The sequence below is a fragment of the Mus caroli genome, unplaced genomic scaffold (genome assembly GCF_978045245.1).
Source record: "Mus caroli unplaced genomic scaffold, Mus_caroli_1 scaffold_8, whole genome shotgun sequence".
NCBI classification, from domain to species: Eukaryota; Metazoa; Chordata; class Mammalia; order Rodentia; family Muridae; genus Mus; species Mus caroli.
In genome coordinates this window covers 12,592,584-12,618,534 of record NW_028227263.1, presented here as the reverse complement: position 1 = coordinate 12,618,534, position 25,951 = coordinate 12,592,584, and the positions used below count along the sequence as shown (strand labels likewise).

Below are 25,951 nucleotides of genomic sequence, written 5' to 3'. Positions count from 1 at the left end.
CACCAAGACCAAATGCCCATAAGCACAGATGCTACTGTCATTCTGAGGCTAAGGCAGCCCCGAACCAGCAGAAGAGGGAAGAGGCCCTGTACACTCAACTTTCTTAATTCTGCATGAGGTTTTAAGGCCCACAAAGACAGTGACTCTTGAGGACCCTTTTGTAGGCTCACCAGCCATGAGGCCAGCAGGAGGACTTTGCCAAGTGCAGCAGCTGGCCAGTTCCCTCCCTCCTCCCCGTAGCAGTCACCTTTTCTTCTAAGTATTCTGGGCTCAAATCCCCACATATAGGAAACCACTAGAAAACACCAAGTCATAGTTACCCCTCTGTATCAAAGGCAAGTGAGAGTAAAGGCCTCACACAGAGAAAGGAGCCAGGACCTGAGGCCAGCTGAACACAGCTCCTCTTGACCATTCCAGCCTATAGATGAACTGCAGAGGGGGAAGCCACTCTGCTGGGGCCCAAAACTACAAGGAAGGAGGAGGCTTGGAGAAGTTTGAATGAGAATAAAAAAAGGTCAATAAAATAACAGATAGCGGCTCTAACATGAGGGCCAAGACCACAACTGTAGAGAGGTTACAAGAAAGTAAACTTCAACCTGGAGCCAGCACTTCTTTAGCTAAGCAGTCAGGAAAAGACATGAGGGTCATTCGGGAAAGCTTCCCCACAGTAAAAGGTTGTGGGTCCCGCCCTCAGTGGAATGTTGAGTTTTTCTAGTGCTCCCCTCATTGAATGCTGGGAAGGCCCCAAAAGAATCTACCTTTCTTGTGGACAGGCTCATCAGGAATGGTCTCTTGTGCTCTGGCCTGGTTCCCCGGCTCTGAAGTTTTTTCTCTAGCCATTTAATCTTTTCCTTGTTACAGGTGCTGGTAGGTTGGCCCTGGTCCTCTTGGGACCAAAGAACAGCTCACATTCCGTTTACTCAAAGGAGAATGTTCTTCACTGTAAGAATAAAATACCCCAACATGGAAGGGAAGAGTTCAGTCCCGAGGTCAGAGTACCTCAAGGCCAAGTGTCGTCCTGATTCAGGCACCAGACAGGGACGGGCAAGCATTTGACAGAGGTCTACAGAGTCTCACACACAAACAGTTACACAGGTCCTTCTACAGCTTTCTCCACCTAGAGAGGCGCCCATGTTCAGCATCCTTCCAAACCAAAGAGCCTGTCCACAGCATACAGAGAACGCATCAGACACATGAAGAGATCACTGGGGTCCGGTGGGAACAGCTGCCACCCTGATTCTGATGGTACTGGAGAATGCCACATGTATAAATAGCCATAGACTTCCCCCCCCCCCAACTGACCTTAAGAGTCCTTAGAAACAGCCAGGGCAACGAGAGAAATGTAGAATGGAGCCTTCAGGTGCTTCGTCGGTGCTGCTACATTAAGGAAAATTGCTGGGTTGCAGCGTGTGTGAGACAGCATTTCTCACAAAAGAGAGAGACTGAACCTTGGGCCTAGCTCTTGACAGGCTGTGCCTTGCTGGATTCAGGGAAGATGGGACAGGGAAATGGCTGCCCCCATACCAATGTTTGTATGATGCTCTCCTTTGGCATTTGGCAGAGAGAGGCTCAGACTCTTGGCCACGGGTGACAACATGTGACAGCCATTGACAGAAGGCTTGGTGGCTTGTGTTAGCTGGCCATGTCAGTGTGGGATGGAGAGCTGACCCACCAGGTACCATCACTCACAAAGCTCTGGCCAATAATCCTGTGCATCTGTGTGCCTCACCTCACCTGTGTGTTCTGAACTGCTTGGTTGCTGAGCTGGGCAAGACTGGCAAACAGAAGCTGATTGTGTACACACACACACACCAAACAAAGCAAACATTAATGTCTCTACACTGTGTCCTAAGACCCTTAAAAAATTCCCCAAACAATCCTGCAAACAGTTGACATCACTTCACCATACAGGCAGGAGAACAGAAAAAAAAAAAAAAATTTTTTTTTCTCAGTTATTCCAAGACCCTCCACATTGGGTGAAAACCAACAGATTTGGTGAAATCAAAATGAAGAATCAGTCAAGCTGACTGACCCTGTTGCTAATGAGAAACACACAGGGCTCCACTTTAAGATCCCAGGTTGCCTCCTGGCTTGAAGGTAGGCAGGCTGCCCGGCAATGCATCTCGGGTCTCCGATGCTTCTCCTTGGTCTAAGCCTGTTTTCCTCTGGGGCTCGGCACCTCTCTCTTTGCCTGGAGCCACGCCTAGAGATACTCCATTGCTGCTTTCAGCAAACCCCGGATCTCGATGTAGACTTCCATGAAACCTGTCATGCAAATGTCATTCACGGAGCTGAACTGCAGCCAGGAAGCCAAGGCCCTGCCCCCAGCCCCGACAGGGTAGAGTCATAAATGGCACACAGAATGTAGGATAGGGAACAAGGATGACAACTGCTGCTCTGGGGTAGATCATTTGACAGAGAAATTTATTTGCTGGCAGACTTCCGACTGCAGGCTTGCTCGGCACTGGCTCGCTGCCATGCAAATGAAATAAAAAAATCAATATCCTTGGGTCTGTAAAACAGTGTGTCACCAATCACACTCCAAACAACTTATATAATATCCTTCACCCTATACCCAAATAGCAGTGAGTGTTTTCTGCTCGGGTGCTGTACAAAATAAACAGAAAGGAAAGGGGGGGGGGGCAATTCTCCAGGACCTCCTCCTTCAGCAAAACCTTTCCAGGACTTCAATGAGGAGATAATCTTTCTGTGATTATGACCAAACCCTTCTGTTGCTTAGCAACATATAATTAAGGAATATGTTTTCAGATCCGCTTTGCAAGCCCAGCCATTATCAGATGAAATTACTGGAGCAACAAATGTCATCGCCATGCAAATTAGTTGGTTGCAAAGAAAGAATGTTTGACTGAGAAAGAAGGCATGGCCCCTGAAAAAAAATTTTTTTTTCTGACACTCCCCTCCCCAGGGAAGGCAAAGTATATAATCACGATTTAAAAAAATAAGAATAAGGAAAGGAGACAAAGCCAGAATCACTAGGCAAGAGAAAAACAAGAAAAAACAAAAACAAACAAACAAACAAACAAACAAAAAAATCACAACCCAAACTGTTAGCCAGTCTCTCTCAGAAAAACAGGTTCTCTGGAGGGCTTAGTCTTTAGTCATGACAGCAGCTCTATGCTGTCCTTCATAAAGCAAACAAACAAACATACAACAAAACAAAAATAATCCATCTCAGAGAGGATATTTTTGAGGATATTGTAAAAAATATAGTCTTTCTCACTCTACTACCCCTATCCTAAATACTACATACTTTAAATTAATTTTTAAACTTTTTTGAGTGTTCAGTGGTTAAGACCACTTGCTACTCTTGTAGAGGACCTAGGTTCAGCTCCTAGAACCTCGCTGGGACATCTAACCTGCAGCTCCAATACCAGGGGATTGGATGCCCCCCCTTCTGGCTTCTGCAAGCCCTGGCACACGTATGTATACACTCAGGAACTCGTACATACACAGACAGCAATATAGAAAAAAATTAATAGAAATGATTTGACTTTTCTGAACTAAGCAAGGTGGGAGGCAAAGAAGAGAAGAAAACTGATGAAGGTTTTTCAGTCAGGATTCTAGAGTTAAACACTAACTGAGACACCCACCACGAAGTTTAACCAGTGTCCAATGAAAAGCACGTAGTGACTCACGCTTGGCGTTGCCTTGAAGAAAACCACCTAGCATCCATCCACCCCCTCTCTACTCAGAAATAGTATCTTCCCCACGAACAAGCAGAATTCCCAACAGTATTTTCTAAAATGAGAGGCTAAGTCTGTTTTTCAAATAGTTCTAAGGGATTTCAACATTTGCTTTGTTTAGCCCACAACTGTGGAAACAGACACAGTCTTATCAGCAGTAGATAATCTCTGCCTTTGATACTGCATGCCGGCCTTGCAGAGGGGCGCTGCCGACAGCACCAGGCGCTCTTCCCAGCATATTTATTATCCATGAGCAACTTACGGGGGCATTCTGTCAGATGCTCCTGACTTTTCCAAAGCCATCCAACGGAACTAGAGAACCACCCCTCCTGTATATAAAATGGAACAGTCACTCAGAATGGCTTCTGATCCTCTCGGGAAAGAAGCTATGTATCGGCAACAGAAGGAGCTATCTGCAAACAAACTGGGGCTTAACCTAATACATAAATCTGTGGAACTCAAGAGTAGCCGGTGGGAGGAGGGAATTGGCAACACTCACCCTGATGCTTTGGTGTGGTGTGTTGGGGGAAGAGTATGTGTTGGGGGGGGGGGGGGGGGTGCTGGTATGTGTTGGGGGGGGGGGCAGGGTGAGGGTGGTGTGTGACAAGACAGACACTATCTGTGCTTTAAACATGACCAGTAGGAATATGGACATACTATCCCCTTCTCAAACCTCTATGCCTTCCCTGCCCCCGATCTCCCAGCCAGAAAGTTACTTGGTTCTGGAGTTAGCATGGTTGACACGATGATGGGAGCCCCTGTCCGCCGGGCCACCTTCTGGTACGGTGAATGAGGTGTGTGGAGACTCTGGCTGACTGGTGGCAGGGTAGACGGCTCCACGGGGGCTGCTCCAGGTTTCCGCAGGAGCTGGGGGCTGCCGTGCGGGCTGGGCAGCGGAGAGGTGGTCAGGCTGCGCTCCCTCTTAAGCAGTTCCATGGGCACCGTGTACGAGGTGGAGTAGGCAGTTCTGGGATTTGAGTGAAGGGGAGCAGAGGGGCCTGGGTTAGCAGTCAAGGCTACCCCAGCTTGTGAAGGATATGAGGAGGCCAGCCGTGCTGTTAGGGCACATGGGGTAGGAGAGCTATATCCAGAGTTGGAGGGTAAGTGGGGGGTTTGGGACCCCACCACTGGGGTGGAATAAGTAGCTGCTGTCTCCAGGAGGTGCTGGGAAGGTGCACTGGAGGGGCGACGACCTAGATCTCCAGCTCGGGGGGAAGGTGTCTGCAAAGGTCCAGCAGGGTGAAACTGCAGGGCTGTGGTACCCAGTGAGGCCATGTCATTGGGTAGCAGCTCACTTCGGTGGCTGAAGCTACTGGACCTATTGCGGGGTAGAGGGCCCGTCCGGTCCTGTCTCCGAAACTGCATCTCTGTCCTGCAGCTGCTGGCTAGGCGGCTTAGGACGCGGGCCTGGCCCAGGTTGGGCGCAACAGACTTGATGTCAGCATCCTCCAGGGTGGCCAAGACAGCTGGGGAGTCAAAGCCTTGCTGTAACAGGGCTGCTAGGGTGGCCTCTGCCACACCCTCTGCCCTCAGCAGGGCCAAAAACTCAGGGTACACGGTCCTCTTGCCCCCAGGTCCTTGGAATGTAGACAAGTCAGCTTCGTAATTCTCATAAGCCAGCTTTGAATGGATGCTTTCTCGGGTAGGCCCATAGCCTCTATTCAGGGAACCCGGGGCCACCCCCGTGCTGTTCTCAGGAGGGACAGTTGAGCTGGGGTCCACAACCAGGCATGTTGGGGCCACCTGTCTGGCAGGGGTAGAGTCAACAGGTCTTTCACAGATATCGTTGTAGACCTGACTGGAGTTGGGGGAATAGGTAGGTACCTCTATCCCTAATCTACTATCAGTCTGTTCCCTTCCATACCTCCCAGGAGATGGAGCCCTGCCGTGTGTCCGCTGCCCATGTGGGACAGTTTTACTCCCAGACTCCCGGTACAGGTGGCCAGCGTCCTGCAGAGCAGATAACTGCCCTTGTACCTGCTCCCATGGCATTCTGCTGCCAAGCATTCCGTAGCTGGGCACCGGCCGGCTGGTTCCTGGGTCCCGATAGAAGGGAGGCTCCTTGGGTACCCTGGTGCCCCTGGATGGGTCGCCATAGTAGTCTTGTGGCAGCACGGAACCACGGCCAGACATCACTGCCTGCCTGCTGTCGTAGAAGGTGAAGTCAGGCACGGAGCCCTTTCTTGATGCCAGTGAATTATAAAAAGCTTCCCGGGACAGGTAGGACTCAGTGTCCTGGGCACGATGGTTTAGCAGCTCACACCAGGTCCCTTCTCCAGGGCCATACGTCAGAGAACTTCTCCTCCCTGGAGGCCCAGCATTCTCCCAAGGGCCCTCATACCAGCCAGCAGCATCCCAGCTCTGAGAACGGCCAATATTGATGTGCCTGCTGGGAACCGGCATTGGCAGAGCAAATGACTACAGCAAAGGCAGGGAGGAAGCCTTTCTTTATAAATCTTCAATTACATACATCAAAACCAGACCTGGCCACACGCAAGCCCTTCCGAGACGGCAGGAACAAACAACTGGGGGTTTCTGTTTCAAGGCACGACCTAAATTATTAATCCTCTGAAACCTTAGTAGGCAAAAAGCAGACTCACGGTAACTTTGCCTCACTCCCCAATGGTAGCCCGCAAGGTCTGTCCTGTGTGCTTCTAAGCCCAGGCAGGAGGCTGTGCTCCGGCCTGCTGGGCCCCCTTTCCAGTGGCTGTGCTCACATGGCCCCCTCAGCTCTTGCAGCGTGAGGATTAGGAGCTAAATAAAACCCCTAAAGCTTTTGTTCCATGTGACATCTCGGACTGATGAAGCCGGCTGCTTGCTTTAGCCAGGCCTTACAGGCAGCTGGAATGATCCCACATGGCTTTGCCCCGAGTCTGATCCCCCTTCCCCCCTCCCCCCCCCCCCCCCGCCCCATCCTTGCCTGGGTCTCTCTCATCCCTCTTGGGGGAACCTCTGACCAGTACCCTCTTCACTAAGTGCAAGAGAAGCAAACTGGAACTACTTAGCTGTCCATCCAGTCCCAATCCCTCTGCGAGAGACATTACATTAATCTAGCAGCAAACAGCTACAACAGATCAAATGGAGAGCCCCCGGGACCAATGATTCCAGAATGGGAGGTATTCTGGGAGGCAGGGACTCTGACGAACCCCGGAACCTGACTTCTAGGATTCTGTTATAGATCAAATAGATTATACAGTCCAAACCCAAATTCTCTCTACCTCTAGATTCTTTCATACCACAGAGAAAAAGACAAAGTATGGGTTAGGACCTGGAATTCTCACTGTAAGACAACAACAGGATTGGGCTGAGTAGAGGGTTGGCCACCAGGGAAGAAAAACAGGAACTCCTGTGTCTCCCATCTCAGTCTGTGCAGCAGTACAAAGCTCCCTCTTGACACCTTTGTGTTAACAGATCACACAAAATAAACTGAGGGGGTAATCAAGAAGTATATTTAAATGAGTTCATGTAGCTAACTGTACACAGCCACAAGACCAAAAAGTTCTCGCAACTAGACAAATGCTAGTCATTTAAAAGGAAAACAAGAAACAAAAAACAAATATGAGAAACATGGAAAACTTACTTTGAGGTGGAGATTTAGATAACAGTACCATTTCTATTAAGTAGGTTTATGGTCTTTCCAGCCTTTCACCATGCCCATGCCCAGTCCCCAATATCCAACACAAATCCCAGGAGAAGAGCTGTGTCACACTCCTCCCTAAGGGGTTCTGATCCAGCCAAACCAGCCTTCAAGAAGCCACAGATGTCACCTTCCCAGTGTGGCTGTGACCAAGGCTGGACCACTGTGCAATTAATCCGAACACAATTAACCCGCAAAGACTAGGGACCACCACGCTGGCACCACAGCCCCCATTCCTGACCCAATGTCATAGAAGATGGAAATTTCCTGGTACTCAGAATGAAAACCCGGGAATGGCAAAGACCGCCAAGCATCACTGTAAAGCCTCGGCTGGCCACTCATGAACTACAGCCATACCTTGTTGGGCCAGTGTCAGGAACCTACCCACAACACACTGTGCCTGATGACAGGCAGAGAGGGCAGGTAAAGAAGCCCAAGGCGGGGCGGGCGTGGTGGCGCACGCCTTTAATCCCAGCACTTGCCTGGTCTACAAAGTGAGTTCCAGGACAGCCACGGCTACACAGAGAAACCTGTGTGTGTGTGTGTGTGTGTGTGTGGGGGGGGGGTGTCCAAGGGGATACGCCGGGAAACACCCAAGCCAGAATTTACAATTCTCTGCCTCTAAGCAGGACCACATTGAGGGGGGTGGGAAGCACGTGAAACAGTACAGAGCCTGGGACGCCATACACGCCAGCTCACTGAAGTAAGATAGTAGTAGTCTGTCAGGGCCCAGGGAAGGTGAGCTGGGGAAGCTGTTTGCAGGGTTCTCTACTTGGCACTATTCAGAAGAACATCTCAGCAAGCAGACAGGTGGGGGAGGGGGTGTGTGTGCCAGTGTGCACACACATACACTGACACAGAAAGGGTGCTAACGCCTGGGCCCAGATCTGTCTTGTTACCTCCTTTTCCATTATTGGAGTTTTTTGAAGCACTAAACCTCATGGAGATTAATGTCTCTACTGCATAACTGGCTAGAGAACACAGCTGACCAAGCAAGATGGATATCCCAGGTTATCACCCACCCTTCACAAGCAAGGGATACAAAGTAAGACAAGGCACTCACCACCCAGTTGCCAGGCCAACTTGGGGGCGAGGGGGGGGGGGATGCGCATCAATTATGTACCTGGCCACATGTGAGCACCACAGGTAGTGACGACATCATACCAAATACTGAGGAATGCAGAGTCGGGATCCTGTCTGGGGTCATAGGTCATAGCAAAGCTGGGCCAAGAACTCCCAAAGCTGGGGTCACTGTGCCCTCCTGGGACGAGGAAAGGGAACCATATTTAACAAAGTAATTCTGGAAGTTTCTGGGGATCATCGTACCTGAAAGTACTAGCAATGCCCACTGATGAGAAGACTTGGATGATGAGGTGGTATGTTCCTGTCATAGCTGGATCTGTGGCCTTCAAAGGCTGGCAGCTATTCAGTCCTTCTTGGGTATTCCCCTCTCTCAAGACAAGAGACAGCTTTAACGCCAGTGCGGGTGTTTGTAGTGTGGACATACATGGAGGCAAAACACCAGTCTCCTCCAGACATAACTAGATCTGGAAATGCTCTACCAATCCCCTGTGGCTCTGGCTGGGTGCCTTACCCGTTTGCTGTCAGGGGTTTTGTTACTGGCTAGCTAGGTCCACAAATCTAAATGATGTAGAGTTACTAATATGAGACTAGGTTAAGAATGACGTAGGCAGCCCCTGAGACTGTGCCAAGGTGTGATCATGCAGCCAGGGGGGGGTGTGGGGTGTGGGTGTGTGTGGTGGCAGATGACAGGCCCTGCTCGTTGCCCCTCTGAAGTAGAATCAGGAGGTCCAGATTCCATTCCCAGCAACCTGCAGCTGGTTCTGTCTGGAAGCCAATCAAATTAACCAAGTCTCAGCTCACCAAAATATTTCGACAGATGTTTTCTCCTGTTAGACAGAAAACGCCTGTGCTTGGACTTAATCCTTCCCAAATAACCCTGGAAGTTGTTTAAAAAAACCAAACCAAACCAAACAAACAACCAAACCAAACCAAACCAAACCAACAAAACAAACTTGTCACAGCATTTGAGAAAGGACTGATTTCCTGAGAAATCTCATGCTGTCTGAAAAGGGCAGGATGGGTCCAGTTTCTGAAGGCTAACGAGTTTCAGGGATATAGCCTTATCCAAAAAAAAAAAAAAAAAAAAAAAAAAAAAAAAAATCCTCTCTGGGGCTGGAGAGAGGGCTCCAGCACCCACATGGCAGCTCAGAACTATAACTCCAAGATCTGACACCCTCACCCAGACATACACCCGGGGAAACCACCAGTGCATATGAAATAAACCCATTAAAGAGTGGACTGTAAAAAAAGAACTGAGTGGCTGACATGGAGCGGCAAGTGGTATTTGCTGGCAGCCTGTTCCCGAACTCTGCAATAGAGGGCGCGACTCTAGCTTAGGGAAGAGAACTGGCAGATGAGGGTCAAGACACCCCATGGGCAGGCCTCGGAAAAATACCCCTCCCCAAAGCGCTTCACAACCAGTCAACCAGCTGCAAAACTACTTTAAGCCTATCAGAAGGGTGACTGAGAGGAATCACCTAAAAGACAAAATCAGACAACACCATCTAAATGTGAAGGTCACTTGGCCCTTCTTCAGGGGCCCCCTGCAGCTTCCTGCTCATCCGGTGGGATGATGCCTGTGGGTAGCTCTCAGTCTCTTGGGAGTTGCTTGGGCTTGGTGGGCAGCCGGCCCCAACCTGGGACGCTATGGAGGTCCCCGAGACACGGAAGCACTAAGTCAGGCCCCCAGTGTTGGTGCTCTTCCAACACCTAGGCCATGCACGAGACTAATGAAGCCCTGAGAATAAAGAACCTGCTGGGGGAAGTGGGGCCTCTTGTCCCTCATGGACACCAGGACAAAGCGATGGCCGTGGACTGCCATAGTCAGCGGTGCTGCTCAGGTCAGTGGGTTACACATTGCCTTCTAGCTGAGACAGAGTCAAAAATAGGCCCAATTGAACAGGCTGTGCTTGCCTTTTCCCTTTTTCAAAATCCCATTTTTCTTTGAAGATAAGTGATCTAGAGTTTGTGTTGAAATGCAGTGTTTCTGCCTTTAACAACAGCAACAACAAAAAATGGCCTTTTCTCTTGTGTACCCAATGTTCTTTACTAAAGAAAGGTGTTACTTCTATAAAGCACTGGGAAAAGAGCCACAGGAAATGTGGGTGGGGCTTAAAGCACTTTTATTCAAATGGCCGGAGCACAGGAATTAAGAGCTGTGACCCAGGGTCGGCTCAGCTGTCAAGAATAAAGCTTTCGCCACAAACAGGGTGTAGAACACCACTTCTTGGCTAGAGCGTTAAGGCTGGGGAGCATATTTACCCTGCTCCAAAGAGACTGTGTGTGTGTGTGTGTGTGTGTGTGTGTGTCTGTGTCTGTGTTAGTTCGACAGCCAGGGCATGGGCTGCAAAGCTCTTCCATGGGACCAGGAAGGGTGAGTGTCCACCCTCCTCTTTGTAGAATCTGTGCTTCTCACAGTGCCAGTGGGAAGGAAGGAAGGGAGGGAGGTGCACTATGTTTTACATGTGCCTCTCTGAGGAGTAAGACACGTGGGAAGAGGGATAACGGATGGGGAGAGCCACCACCCACAAGCACGGGCCACCTTCAAAGATTCTTTCCAGGAAGCCACAGAATCACAATAGCACACGGATGCTCTCGACAGACAGGAGAATGAACACAGCAAAAGCTTAGCAAGAGATCCAACCACTGCTCGGGTCACATCAAACAACCGTCTGGGCAGCGTGACATAAGCCAAACTGCGCTGGTCCTGCTGCACACTCTAACACTTGTGGCTTCTGAAAGGGAAGAAGGGCAAGGCTCAGAGGGACAAGTCCATGTCCTGACTCAGCAGTCCATGCGTCTGTGGCTGCCTGCAGACCTACTATATAGCTAAGATGACTGTCCTGGTTCCTCCCTAGGAAATCATCACTGTCCTAAATATGACTAGGAGGAGGGAAATGCACCAATAAGAAACCAGGCTGGGAAGATGACCAGGTGGCCCTAGCCAGTACTGACTGGCAGAGTGACTGAGCTCAAGTAGTCATGGAATCAGGGCACCAGTGCCCAGAGTCTACCGGAAGTGGTAGGTGACAGCGAAAGCAGCAACCAAAAGAGCAAACTGGAAAAGAACAGGGCATCCTGTGCAACAGGGTCTCCAGTGGTACCACACATCACTGAGCCCCGTGGAGAAGCGAAGCAGCCCACATCAGAGGTGGAATGAGCCCACCCAGTGGAGAAGCGAAGCAGCCCACATCAGAGGTGGAATGAGCCCAGGAACAACACTTGCACCAGACCAGTGATAAAGGGAGCGTGAATTCAGCCTGGAACTTGAGTCTTCTTGACAAGGTAAGGCCTGTCCAGGACAGGACGACACTGTGAACCTACTCCCCAGGGGCCGGGAGGCTGGACTCCCACAGGCGGAGTCAGTGCTCCTATTATCAAATAAGACAAAACAAGACAAAACAGGATTTTTATCACTTGCAGATTATGGCTTCGGCTTCCATGTCTGAGCATTTCTTTACAATGCTGAGCATGATCTGGGACATTTGTTTGTATTGTAGAGTTTTGAGCCACGTCTAGTTGACTATTGTATATTTATTTACACAGCCAAAGTAATTGCAGCTAATCACTTAATTACTGGAAATGTGCATAATTGCCTGATCTCAACATATAATTAAAATGTACAGCAACATTATGAATCCCATTTTTAAGATGTAGGTTTGGGAGCCGTCGAAAGACAGCTCGTTGAAAATGATCAGGAGGGCCTGTGGACTGTAGGATTCAAGCCCGCTCCTATGCAAACCCAAACAAATCCACAAAGGCATAATACATTCAATTAAAGAGGGACAGGTGAACCCAAACAGCATCTTGAATGTGGAAATTCAAATAAGAAAACCAAACATGACACAAACTGCTCCTGCTCCTTCTGTACAGGTGCTGTGATGGGCAGGCCAGACAGGCCACTGGAGAAGCCCCATTAGCCAACCCATGCCATCATGCCCTCCTCGGGACTTTGAGCTGATTTCTTCCACGACTCGGAAACAAACATCTCGGGGACGTTAGACCACGCAGGCACCTGCTGGGGTGGCTCAGCCATGGTGGTAGGCAGATCCAACTCAGAGTGGGAAGACACTACCCGTGAAAGCACCCTGGCTCACCTTTGCAGCACTTTCTGTGAGTTTCTTGGTGACCAAGAGGACACAGAGAAGCCGCACGTTTCTTTTATTCTGTGCCCATGAGAGTGCTCAGGAGAAGTCTCTAATCACAACTTTGATGTAAAAGCAGCTCCCGACACTTCCGGGTATTTCCCGTATTTCTTCTGCTTATCCTAACTCAGCTGACACCGTGCTTGAAACTCATTTCCACCACATCTCTAAAGAAACGCTTAAACACAATGAACTAAAATACCTACTTTACTTTTTATTTTTTTTCCTCCAGATCACACTTCAACAGCTATAGGAAAGCACTGTGTTTAGGGAGTGACTCTATCCTAGCCATTGTAAGATGTTCATAGGCAAAGCCAGAGAGGAGTACTACATACAATTCTCCAGACCCAAACCTTGGCTTAGCTCTGCAAGGCTGGAGTGACGACAGCAAGCCTGCTCTCTGACCCATAAATATTTGGGAAAAGCCAAACTACCCCGGCATGATCCAATACAGTATTCAAATCCTCTGGTAAGTGCAATCCACAAATGCACTGCGTCAATTATGTCAGCAAACCAGAGAGAAGAAAGGCAGCATCTAAATTATACATCAGAAAGAAAGCAGGTTCAATCTAGGGATGAACAGCCTGTGTTATCAAAGGCTGTTCTGTAATTATTCCATACAACGTACTCAAGGATTGTCTGAGAGCAGGCATCAAGAAAACCAGCAGAGAACAAATTACAGATATCAAAAAGGGTCAATTACAAAAGCACATTAAAATCTGGCTTTTAAGTAAGCCTCAAAGATTTTATTATTCCAGATGATTTCGATGGAGTCCCAAAGACTTTGGCTGCCTCTTCAATATGGAGCAGAGATGTACTCTGGTTATGTATATGTGAGTGAAGGTTCACATTCCAAGTCAAGGTAGAGAGAAAGATGGGGCTTCATTCAGGTCATGGCCCCTGGCATTAACTCAGAGGGGAACATGCAAGCATCCCCTAAAGAGACTGGGAAGAGGCTGAGTGGGCTTCAGTGGAAAGTTCTGGAGATGAATCCTCACAGGGATGAAGCTAAACTTTCATCTGGTCAGCTCCTATGGCACTGAGAGCAGCTCACCCAACTCTGCCAAGGGATCCCAGAAACAGTGATCGATGGGTACAGGGTAGCAGGTGTTCGATGAGAGAGGTTTAAGGGATGGTTAGCACTATCAAGACCAGCAGAAGGCAGCTCTCCAAAACCCAGGGTGAAAGGGTTGCTACAGAATGTAGGAGACATGTGCATTTAATCAATTAAAAACAAAACCAAAGCTGGATATGGTGGTAGCACTCACCAATTAACCCAGTACCAAAGAAACTGAGACAAGAGGATTGGTCAAGGACAGTCTAATATACACAGCAAAACCTTATTGCAAAAAATAGCACTGACTGCTCTTCCAAAGGTCCCGAGTTCAAATCCCAGCAACCACATAGTGGCTCACAACCACCTGTAAAGTGATCTGACACCTTCTTCTGGTGCATCTGAAGACAGCTACAGTGTACTTATTTATAATAATAAATAAATAAATCGTTGAGCCAGAGCAAGCAGGAAATGAGCGAGCGGTGTTGACTGGAGAGAGCAGGGCTGACCGGAGCAAGCAGAAGTCGTCTTAAAATTCATTTCCCAACAACCATATGAAGGCTCACAGCCATCTGTATAGTTACAGTGTACTCATATACATAAAATAAATACGTAACCGGGCAGTGGTGGTGCACGCCTTTAATCCCAGCACTTGGGAGGCAGAGGCAGGTGGATTTCTGAGTTCGAGGCCAGCCTGGTCTACAAAGTGAGTTCCAGGACAGCCAGGACTACACAGAGAAATCCTGTCTCGAAAAACCAAAAAAATAAAAATAAATAAATATATAATAAATAAATCTTAAAAAAAAAATAGCAAAGTGCTGGGCAGTAGTGGCACACGGCTTTAATCCCAGCACTCGGGAGGCAAAGGCAGGCAGATTTCTGAGCCAGGTCTACAGAGTGAGTTCCAGGACAGCCAGGACTATACAGAGAAACCCTATCTCAGAAAAACAAAAGAAAAGAAAAAGAAAAAGAAAAAAAGAGAGGGCAGAACAGTCCGACAGGCTATCTTATCTGCAAGTCTAAGTTCAACAGGCACGGTGAGAATGCACAGCTATGTGGTAGCTGTACAACGCCTTCAGTCTAAACAGCAAAATCTACAGAGCGCCGGGCTCTCGGAACAGCTAAAGAAGAGAGCTGTCTTGGGAACCAGTCACAAATCATCAACTAATCAATAAAACAGGTGCTACCTCTCCAGACCAGTCACTCCTTCAGGTCACATCTGCATCAGCTGTGACTTTCTTAGACACTGGGCAAACAGGACCGACCACAGGTGAGGAGCTACACCTGGCATACTTCAAAGCATGACTGCTCCTAACTCTGCAACACCACTCACATTTAGATAAAGATGGCACTGAACTTTCCATTGTAAGTTATGGCCGAAGATCCCCAGTCACAGATAGAGGATGGGTGAGAGTTAGTGAGCCATGTTTGGGACAGAGAACATGATCAATAAATAGCTGGCTCAAGTCTTGAGTTGTGGAAGTTGACTCACTAGAGGCTTTCTGGAGAGAGGACTTGGCATCTAACCCCAGTGAAGGTTTCTCCTCTAAAAATAAAAGTCAATGTCTGCAATCAGGTGAGGCCAGATTGTGGACTATTCTGTGAGCCACCAGGTCCCAAATCTTCCAACACACTGATCTTTCCAAAGTCAAAAAAAATGCCAGGTTATTGTTTGAGACTCAGACAACCAAACAGAATACGAAAGCCCGGACGGCTACACAAACGGACAGGATAAACCCAAGATAGCTACAAACAGACCCATGCGGGAGACACGCACATGTAATCGGCATCAGATGGATCTCGGGGGAGGGTTGTGCCATTGTGGTTATGTCGGAAACTGTCCTAAAAGGAGACACATGCCATAGTGTGGTAACAGGAAACCACTGCCATCTACAAGCTTGTTTCAGAGTTTCAGATACTTCTGGAAACAATTCACACACACACACACACACACACACACACACTTACTTTACCTCATTTAAAAAAAATAAATAAACAAATGTTATCTGTTAGTAAACACAGTTGGAAGACTACTGGTATTCATGATGCCAGCCTGTCAGTCTTTCTATAGGGCTTAAACCATCTTGTCAGAGACCAATAGCAGAAATTTAGTGATTTTAATGTTTACTTTTAAAAACTGGTTAAATGCCAAGCTCCATAAACTAAACTATAGCAGAACCCAAGGGACATGGGGGTGGAGCTCATGCATACTTCCCACAGAGTGCTCAAGGGCTGTCTCAAACAGAATGGCTTTGATGTCCCCATCCCATGTGGCTTGAGCTACATCTATTTAAAGGACAAGCAATTCCATATGGGTGGCTACAGGGGAAGTTGTTGGGGTGGGGGGGTGGGGGGTAGCCTGCCTGAGAGTTGGTACGGCAGCTTTGCCTGTGCGCCCTCTGCTACAGGCTGGAATACACCTAACATACCAAGAGCCAAGCTAGCCTTGAAAACACTCCTAGACAAGGCTAGTCCTGCAGCACTGACTCTAGGCTGGCACAGCTCGTATAAACCCCGAGTTGCAGGCTTGGCGATCCTTGCTCCTCACTAATTAGGAAAGGACAGTGCTTAATCAATGTTTCAGAATTTTATCCCCGGGTTTCCATTAGATTTTAATTATGTTTATTTTTCCTTTCATGAATAAAACACTTCCAGACATTTTCAAAAATACTGAAAGACTTGAAAACATCAAGAGGGCTAGAGTGGGTTCCTCGGAAATATCTTGGAATTCATTGTTGTAAATATCTTAATAGAAAACAGATAAAGTCAAGAAACTTCAGGAAGCTAAAAGAGCTGGTCCTGATATATGGTGTCTTTCATATGCAAAATAACCCTAGGTATATATAGGGGTGGGGGAAAGGTACCTCACAGCCTACAGCCCTCCCTCATGTTCCACCCAGCCCCCACACAAGCCAAGGGCCAGCCAAGAAAGTGAGGTGCCACAAAGCCAGTACCTGAAAAGGTGAGAGGTGGGGAGACTCTGGGGGTCCTAGTGTCAGAGTGTGGTGACACAGCCAGGCCCAGCTACCTCAAATGAGCAGCTCTGAGAGGATCTGCGTGAGGGGCTACGTGCCTTTCAAGAAACCCCCGCCAACCGTGCTGGCTCTTACCTTCACAAATCCTGTCCAATCGCTGCCGCTTGACTTTGTGCTTATCCACAAGGGCCATTCTTTATCGAACTTTGCAACTCTGATTCAAAAGGCAAAGCAGTCCGCTAAGAGCTTAGGGGAATTCGCAGGAGTCTGCGTGCATTGCGCCACTATGAACCCTGAAACAAGGAGAAAAGAAGCCTTAACTGTCTGGAGACCTCCAGGACACAGGCTGACAGGTCATTCACGACTTCCTGTCGCTTTCTAAGTAAGAGGGGACGGACCTGCTCTTTGGGCAAAACATGGGTGGAGGCTGCTCCCTCCACTCAAGCCTTAGCAATCTCCTGTTTTCTGCCCTGCATCGGTTAGAAGGCAAGCAGGCACCGAGAGGGACGTTTGCCACACATTGCTGGAAACAGCAAACGGCAGTGTATGGGCCTCTCAACTATAGACACCAATTGCTATAGACACCAATTGCAGACCAACTTCAATTATTTCAACTCCAAGGCCAGGGACCAAGAGACAGCTAGCTGGATCTGCCATTTATTTCTCTGAACCACAGAAGTGCTGCACAACCAGGAGACAGTCTCACAGACAGCTCTGGACCCCTGGGCTGTACGTAGGTCCTAAGTGCACAGTGGTATGATAGCAAGCTCACTCTGGCTACCTCCACAGAGGCTCTCTGGAGGCCTGCACTGCGCAGTCTTTACAGCTGCTTTCTTCCATGAAGGACTTGCAGGGGCCACACACCAAAACCAAAAACAAAAAAACCCCACAACACAGAGCAGCCCAGCACAACGCAACACAAGCTCCTGCTACACTGTGTAAGAAGAACGGGCCTGCCCATGTCATCTTCTAGAACCTTCCTCAAATGTAGAGGGGGCTGCAGGGGGCTTTTAATCCCACATTCCTCAACTAGTTGAGCAGTGGCTGTTAAGCCTTTTCTAAGCCTTCTCACGCTGGCTCAGAGGCGGAAGAGCCTGTTCCACACATGCTAGGATCCAAAGAACCCTGTCTCTAAGCACCAGCTCACAAATTACCAGGCCGGGCTCTGATTCTCTCCTTCAAAACTGCAGCCTGTCAATCACTGTGAGAAGAGTGGGGACCCATTCTCTGGGGTCCTGTTCTTCACTGTAAAACTTCACAATGGGTATTGTTTTCAACCTAACAGTAATCCATGTACACACACACACACACACACACACACGTGTGCACGCTCACATGCACATGGGGCTGTTCTCAGCTAACAGGCGAATTGTGCAGAGAAAGATAAGGACGGAAAATTAAGGCTTAAGAGAAACCTGGTGGTATATGGGCGTCAATTATGCTGAATGCTAGGAGTTCCTTTATCAGACACAGGTCTAACTACTAAAAGGTAAGGCGAGTTCAATTTGGCTAGAAAAGCATCCTTAAGATTTATAGCAATAATTATGTGAATAATTAGGAAAGGGAAAAATAGAAAAAGTACAGTTTCTAACCATTTAAATAATGATCAAAATAGCCAAAAGGACACCAAACTCTAACACAGGCAACTGCCTAAAACAAGCCAGTCACCACACGTACAGAAGTATAGAACTCTGGTGTCATGGTTCCTGGGCTCTTTCATGAGGGTAGCCAGCCACGTGTGAACAAACCCCTGACTCCAGGAAAATGGAGATGGGACAGAAGAACCAAGACCTACAAATGTCAACCTCAAATGCACATCAGAAAGCCTAGGCTCTTTTACTTTGTTGAGGCTGGGGCTCCAATGTCCACACTACAGTGAGGCACCTCCTAGACTCTGGTATGAAAACCCAAGCCTCATTATCTACCCCATCCAAAGGACAAGCTAATATTTGTGAAGGACTACAGAGATAAAAACTGCCAGAGTTATGATCAGCGGCAGGATTGGCTTTGCAGTCTCCTCCTCTAGTGAGGCATAATCATTCCTTTTGCTTTCCTTTGAATTTTAATTTGTATAATTAGGCGGCTTCTTGAAAAATTGGTAAGTAGGCTCTTGATCATGCAGTCAGAGCGATAGCCAACAGCTTACACAAATGTCTTCATCGTAGACTGTCATTGATTCCCTTGCCTGGCTTTTCTGTGTGGTTCTTCTGTGGAGTCCAGGCCAGACCCCGAGGGGAGGTGCCCACCCATCATATCAGCAGCGAATACAGACTTCAGATGCAACAGCCAGTATGAGTTTTGACGCATAACTGCCACCCTCTCCCACCATATTTCTGCTTCAAAACGGGGGGGTGGGAGGGGGTGGGATAAAAGATGTTTTTCTCATTTTCCCTCCCGAGAAGTAAGCTATTTATGAAGACAACACAGCCACTGCACAAATGTCAGGGACAAATACACCTTGTGGTGGTTCTATGCACGGTGGCCCTCACTGCACCAGCCATACTGGCTCTGGGCTCCTAGACAATCAATCACATCTCTGTGATTAGGTTTGCCATGAAAACCAACTTTGCCCTTTAAGTCAGTCCTTCCTCCCAAGTCATAAGCTTCCACAGCCAAAGAAATTTGTCAGCTATTGATATCATTAGTCAAAATGTTCAACAAAAGTACTAACTAAAGTATACATCAGGGCGGGCAGAAGAGAGGCAGTGCTATGGTTCCTCTATCTTTGCTGGAATCAAAACTGGAATCGTTCTGGAATCCAGGGGTTCCGTCCTGGAGACTGGGGCTCTGTGCTTATGAAGCAGGAAAGGGATTCCTTGTATGCCACCACATCTATGACAGACAGAGGAGAGAGAATGTGCATGAGCCTCTAGGAAGTGCTCTCCCCAATGCAGGTAAAGTTCAAAGTCAAGAGGAAAGTGGGGTCCTCTTCTCACGGAGGAGGATAAAGGGGAAACAGCACAAAGCCCAACTTCACAGGAGAAAGCCAGAGGAATGCCAGGCCTAACCCCAACCCAGAGATATAAGCGCTCTGAAAATCGGAATGGACCGAAGTGAAATGTAATTTACAGTAGTCTTCTTCCCACATGGAGGTGCTGTTTCCACAGCTTCAGTTACTCTGGGTATACTCAGGTCTGAACAGCATTACATTTAATTTAAAGCCCACCATTTCAAGTTGTACGTGGTTCAGAGCATCACAATAAAATCCCATGGAACCCTGGCTGCTTCCCAGCTGGGGCTAGAACCACCCTGCGGTCTCGCGTATCCACATAGTATATGCCACCTGACCGTTAGCAACTCAGTAGCTCAGTTTGGATTATCCAGTGGATCCTTACAGTGTTGAAATCCATGTTACAGTAACTATTTCGCTTAATGCGCAAAGAACAGGAATCACAACATTGGCAAGTTGGTTATGCTAAGCGAAGCCAAAAGTTCCTCCTGTGAGTGGGAAGGTGAGCGCAGCGCTCATCACAGGTGCACATACGGGAGGAAACCCACATTTCATACAACAAGATCTGGAATTCTCTACTTATCAGGCACCTACTGCAGGTCTTGGGACACGTCTGCCAGGGAGGAGGAAGTAATGTAAGCCATAGATCTTCAGATAAGAAAGCTCAGCAAGAAGCTACCGGGTGTGGCGCACTGTTTCACGGCAGTGTCATCGAGATTTGAGAAAAGAACAAAAATGAAGAGCAACCCATTTTAAAATCAGTCATCTTGACATTAAACATCCATGATTAAAAGCAAAAGAAACCACTTGTCCACGTTTGGGTAGATAAGCATTTTCTACTGTTGCTACCAACAGCCACCTCTTGGCCAAACCAAACCAGCACAAAGTTCTAACAGGAAAACCCCAGTTCTCACCAACTCTTTTTTAACAAAAGGGCCTCTCTGTTTCTCCATTCTAGTCCAGACTCTGCAAAGACTAGGTGGAGGGGAGCTGCAGAGCAGGGGTGCATCTTCAATGGTGTGTCTCAAAACAGGAGGCTTCTAGAACTCATCCAAAGCTTCCTTTCAAGGGACTCTGCTTATCTTCATGGTAATGAAGAAAGAGCTCGTTTTGCAACAGTTTAAAAGGATTCATTATCACTGTAGTTAAGCGCACACACCCCATTGTTAATCACAAACTAGGTTCAGATTTAAAGCCCAAGTGGTGGGGAGATCTAATGCAAACACAAAAGGATCCCTATACCCAGGGGTGTGTGGTCATACTGGGCCCCTCCTTTACAAGGTCTTCTTGTATACATAACCCAGGTGAGGCACAGGGAGGACCTTGGACCTGTCTAGGAAAAGCGAGGACCCTGCTCTTAATGAGGCCTAACTTACACCTGCCCTGGGTGGACCCAGGAGGAAAAAACAAAAAACAAGCCACGGGTACTTACAAGGAAGCCATTCCATGGGCTTCGGGAGGCAAGCACAGCCAAGGAACTATGGGCAGACTGTAGGCATGACTGTGGGGGAGTAACAGCCAGACCCTGAGACTGCTAATCAAAATTACTAAGTTTGCAAAGAAATTTACATATCCGTTTCTAAAATGATTCCTATAGGCAGAATGTTTGTGTGTTCCCTGAATCCTTCCATGTTTGAAGCAGTCCTTCGACATGCACCGTTCTCTTGAGCCTTCTGAGCTCCCATCACCTGGAATGATTGATAGCTGTCAGAGAGGACTGTTGTCACTCCCTGAGCACATAATAGATTCTGTAAATGTCCCCGATTCCCTTCTTTTTCCAGTATGGGTTAGGGAGTGGGAAGAGAAAACCTCCCTATACCAGAGTCCCCCAATCAGGTCCTAGAAGTTTCCTAAAAGAACCCCATCCTGAGATATGCACTCACAGACAGGCCAGTCCACCATCCAATAACAACAGGAAGCTGCTTCTCCATGCAGCCCAGCCCAGCGCCGGGCGGGCGGGCGGGCGTCTCGTCCTCTCAGTTGGTTAGAGCCCCACCCTCAATCCCCAAAGCACAAGCACTTGGGGTGCACACACAGGTAGCTCGGCGCTTCAGCCGTGGCCTCTTTCCACGCGGCATAGCTTCAGAGTACTGCAGAGTGGGGACTGACACAGGTGACATGTCCTTCTAATGCCTGCCCCCGGCCCAGCCACTGACTCCACACTAGAAAAATAAAATCGCATACTGTGTGACCACACTGACTCAATTAGACAAATCCAGATTGTAAAAATGAAAGACACTGTCAATACTTTAGGCCAGCTCAGAGTGTGCCACTGTCGGGGGTTTCACAGAATCTCGAGGGTATATGTTGGAGGTAGAGGGCTGGCCTTTATTAACTTGTAAATGGCCTTGGGTTTGAAATGCAACATAAGAGAGGGGATGAGGGGGAGTTACATGGTTTGTAAATCCAAAGAAAGGGCTGCACTGTGCCACGGAAATCCACCAGGCCAAAGGTGAACCAGTTGAGGGGGGGTGTGTTTGGGGGGGTGGGGGGAGAATATGAGGATTAACTTTAAAATCATGATTTTCCTGGAATAAGCAAGTGGTGTGGTCTTACTTTGAGCTGGGACTCTTAGCCCATACAAATACATTCCTAGTGTCAAATGCGAGCCTCAAGACTTCTGTATACTTTTCGCTTGCTAAAAGTGATAAACAAGGCATGAGAACTTAAGCAGAAAGATCCTTTCATGTTCTTAATTGGCTGTTTTATTTGGGTCATGTTGAGAATCCAGCGTGGGTCGTCACATTCTACAGAGACTCTCTAGAATTTTCACACATTTTAAAAGCCCTTGTCCTCCAAATATGCCTTGAAAATAAATATTTTAGTTAATAATAGAGGCAGAACAGAGAGGGATAAAAGCAAACAAGCAAATGTCCATTCAAATTAAGAGGCATAGAATGATGGCGTGCGCTCAGGCTGCTTAGGCTGAGGAGTAGCTAACTCTTCCCCACCTAGGCATGTGATGTGTGCTCTGTGGCCAAAGAGCCTGTCTGTGCAGTGGAATGCGGATCTGTCATCTCATCTGCTATGGGACAGAAAAGTTTGTCCCCGTTGCAAGAGAAAATTTCATTTAACCAAGTAGAGAATGCGACCAACAGGAGAAAACATACACAATATTGGAAGTTCTCACAGAATGTCTGCAGAGGGGTCACAATACAGCTGTTGGGGGGGGGGGGTTGATGACCCAGTACCCCAGTGATCACTGTGGGCAGAGTCCATGGCTTGTGACAAAAATGTACATATACAATGCATTTCCTGGGGTTCAGTGATGTGTCCAAGCATAGGTAGGATGGCCGACAGCAGCCTGGACCTGAGAGTTAGACCACAGTGAGACCCACCAGGCTGTGCATCTTTGACAACATGGAAATTACAGGATAGACATAAGAGGCACACGACATAATATATCATTATATTTTAATAAATAGTGAACACAGACTGGAGAGATGGCTCAGCGGTTAAGAACACTAACTGCTCTTCCAGAGGTCCTGAATTCAATTTCCAGAAACCACATGGTGGCTCACAACCATCTGTAATGGGATCGGATACTATCCTCTGGTGTGTCTGAAGTGTACTCATATAAATAAATCTTTAAAAATAAAAGTGAACACAAGTCTAATGAAATAGCAAAATAAACACATACTTATTGTTAAGCTTGACTATTTGCCTATAGAAAAATTACTATTCTAATATAACTTCAATTTAAAGTGAACACGTATGAAGCCATAATCTATGTCTAGTAAAAGCAATTTTAGAGGTTAGTTACAAATTACAACAATAAAACATTTTTAAAACGCCTTAGGATCTTGATTTGTTTTTGTTTTAAACACACCTGCCTCTTGACTTCAGTTTGACCCTACAGAAAGAAGTCCCTGACTTTGGACTGTCCCAATTTGGCAACACCCTGTCCCATAAGAGACTTCAGTGGGTTACCTCTTGACACGGTGAGGTCCAAAACACATGTCTCTTACAGCCTATACCTGCTTATCAAAAAAGCAATGGAAAACAAGACCAGTCCCACCCTACTCCTACCCCGTGGTCAACCTGTCTTGCTGGGAGCAAGATCAGCCCACGGGAAACATTGTACCCAGCAATGAGGCTCTTGATCCAGCAGAGGGCACTGCTCACCCTGCCTGGACATCCCCAGACTGCAAAGCCTGGATATCTTTGCCTGGGTCTCAATATGGACTCCATAAGAACCCAGAGAAAATACGTCAAATACCCTTGATGGAAAGGCCTGAGCACTGTGTGTCTTAGGAAGCAAGAGAGGCAGAAGGCACCTGGCCTCCCTTCTAGCCATGGATGCTGAATGGTGGGATGTGACTAGCAAAGAAAAGAGAACTGTGCCAAGCCCTCCCCATTGTCTCACACCTCCCCTGAGAGCCAAGGCTTCCCCCCAGCCCCTAGGGTAGGCTAAGGAAAGGTGGTCCTAGAGCCCGTGAGTTTCCTGACCCACAGTGTGAGGTTTTGTCTCGCAAAGGGGCACGAACTGCCCTAAGGGGTAATTTTCCTTTATGCTTGCAACTCTCATTCAAAGATATGTGGATCCTGGTAAGGGATGATGGGAACAACTTGGCAGTGACAGGATTTAAGACAGAATAAATAAGAGGGTATACAGTTCTCCAAAAGCCTGATAGAGTTTCCATCAGACTAAAACTTGGGGGGGGGGGGTGCGCACACAATTGAGCAATTGTTCCTTGACCCTAAGGTCCCTTTGTTGTAAGACTTCAGGGTACACGCCTTTCCCCCCAGAGCAGACACTAAGCAGGCGGAGGGAAGGTAAGACGGATTTCCCATTTAAATATAATTATATCTTATTAATTTACTTTGGGGAGGAGCATATTCAACCAGACCTGTGGGAGGCAAAGAACAGCTTTCAGGAATTGGGCTCTCTCCTTCCCACCATTTGGGTCCTGGGTTTAAGCTCCAGATGTCAAGCTTGGTGGCAAGTACCTTCCGTTTAGTACTAAACTACCTCCCTGGCCTGGATTTCCCGATTTTAGATAGGGAGGGCTTAAAACCAGCAGAGCCTCCCTCTGCCTAACCCACCAGCTTGCCAGTCAGGAGCCACCGGATGATTCAGGAAAGGGCTGTGCTTTAACCTAGTGATGTTCCAGGAGTGACACCATGCTCCACCTAACCCCAGACACTCCATGGGACAACATTCTCGGACCATTACTTCAAACACAGTTGCTGTGGCAACAGGATACCACTTAGAGCACACAGCTATTTCTTGATTGTGATATGGCATACTTAGTTTTTTAGTAAGAATGCTCCAAAATGTGGGAGGTGCCAAATGGGAGTCGAGGAGCCCCCAACCCCATCTCCATACAACCTGCCATCTCCTTTGCCACGACTCTTCCATCACAGAGTACCTGGTGGCCAAAGACAGGCTAACAAGGATTATCTAGGAGGGGTTTTGAATTTGCCTCAATGTCCTGCTAGAATGACAGCTATGTCTTCAGAAAGGCCTCAGCACACGGTGAACCTATTGAAAGATTTTCTCTGCTCTTCCCTTATTCTAAAGAGACAGTCAGAGAGAAAGCCTTAGTCCCTGCTGCTCACCCTATCTGCCTGGTGGCTATGTCACCCCAATGAAAGATGCCTGCCTTCTCCAGTCACCAACCCAAGTTTCACCAAGAGCAGGGCCCACAGCCTTGTGTGGCTCCCAGAGCCTACTGGCTGCCTGAAATCCCAAGGCCAAAGAAAAATCAAGTCTCTGCCACGGGGGACAGGAAGGAGCAAAGAAATGGGCAGGCAGCATTCCACTGGCTTCAGGACCAACATCCCAGGTGTGTTGTGTGAGGGGGGGAAGAGTGTGCTTCCTCTTTCACCTCTGACACCTGGCTCTGGGGTTGGCCTGGGGACCCGGATACGGTGGGAGAGTCTCAAATTTTAGGAGGAAGAACAATCAAATAGGAAGCAGACACACAGCTTTGCTTCTCGGAAGTAGGGCGTTGGCCAGAGGCGGAGTGCTTGCCAGTGGAGGTCCTGCTTCCTCTGGGAGGACCTGGCTTAGGCTCCAGGGTAAGGACCTACTCATCTACCCAGACCCTTACAGGTTCAGCCAGACCCAGAAGTCACACATGGGAAGGGGAACGAGGAGAAAGAAAAGCTGCATCTTGGCTTAATGACCAAATCCTTCCTCTGGCTGAGGCAGAACCCAATTTTTCAGTAAGTTGCAAAACAAAGTAAACAAAATCCAAAACAAACAAACAGAACCTGAGCTCCTGGGCTGGGGAGTTAAGAGCACTGACTGCTGTTATAATGAATGAGGGTCCAGTTTCCAGTACTCATACTGGTGGGCCACAGCCTCCGTGACTCAATTCCAGGGGATCTAATGCCCTCTCTGGCATCCACACGTACCAGGCATGTATGTGCAGACATATATCATACATGCATGCCT

General features: G+C 48.1%; 1 protein-coding gene across 8 annotated transcripts in view; it reads right to left on the bottom strand.

Annotated features, from left to right (window-relative positions):
• Ctbp2 (C-terminal binding protein 2) overlaps window positions 1-25,951 on the bottom strand; it is a 139,954-nt gene that overhangs the window by 24,921 nt on the left and 89,082 nt on the right. For 5 of the 8 annotated variants that reach the window (XM_021169123.3, XM_085841221.1, XM_085841222.1 and 2 more), the window contains one exon: window positions 16,734-16,891. The exons of 1 other annotated variant lie outside the window; for it this stretch is intronic. In XM_021169123.3, coding sequence (XP_021024782.2) covers window positions 16,734-16,791 — 58 coding nt within the window. In that variant the 5' untranslated portion in view covers window positions 16,792-16,891. Of the gene's footprint in view, window positions 1-4,420; window positions 6,108-16,733; window positions 16,892-25,951 lie in introns of those variants that run through there. 2 more of the 8 variants (XM_021169121.3, XM_085841223.1) reach the window with 2 other exon arrangements.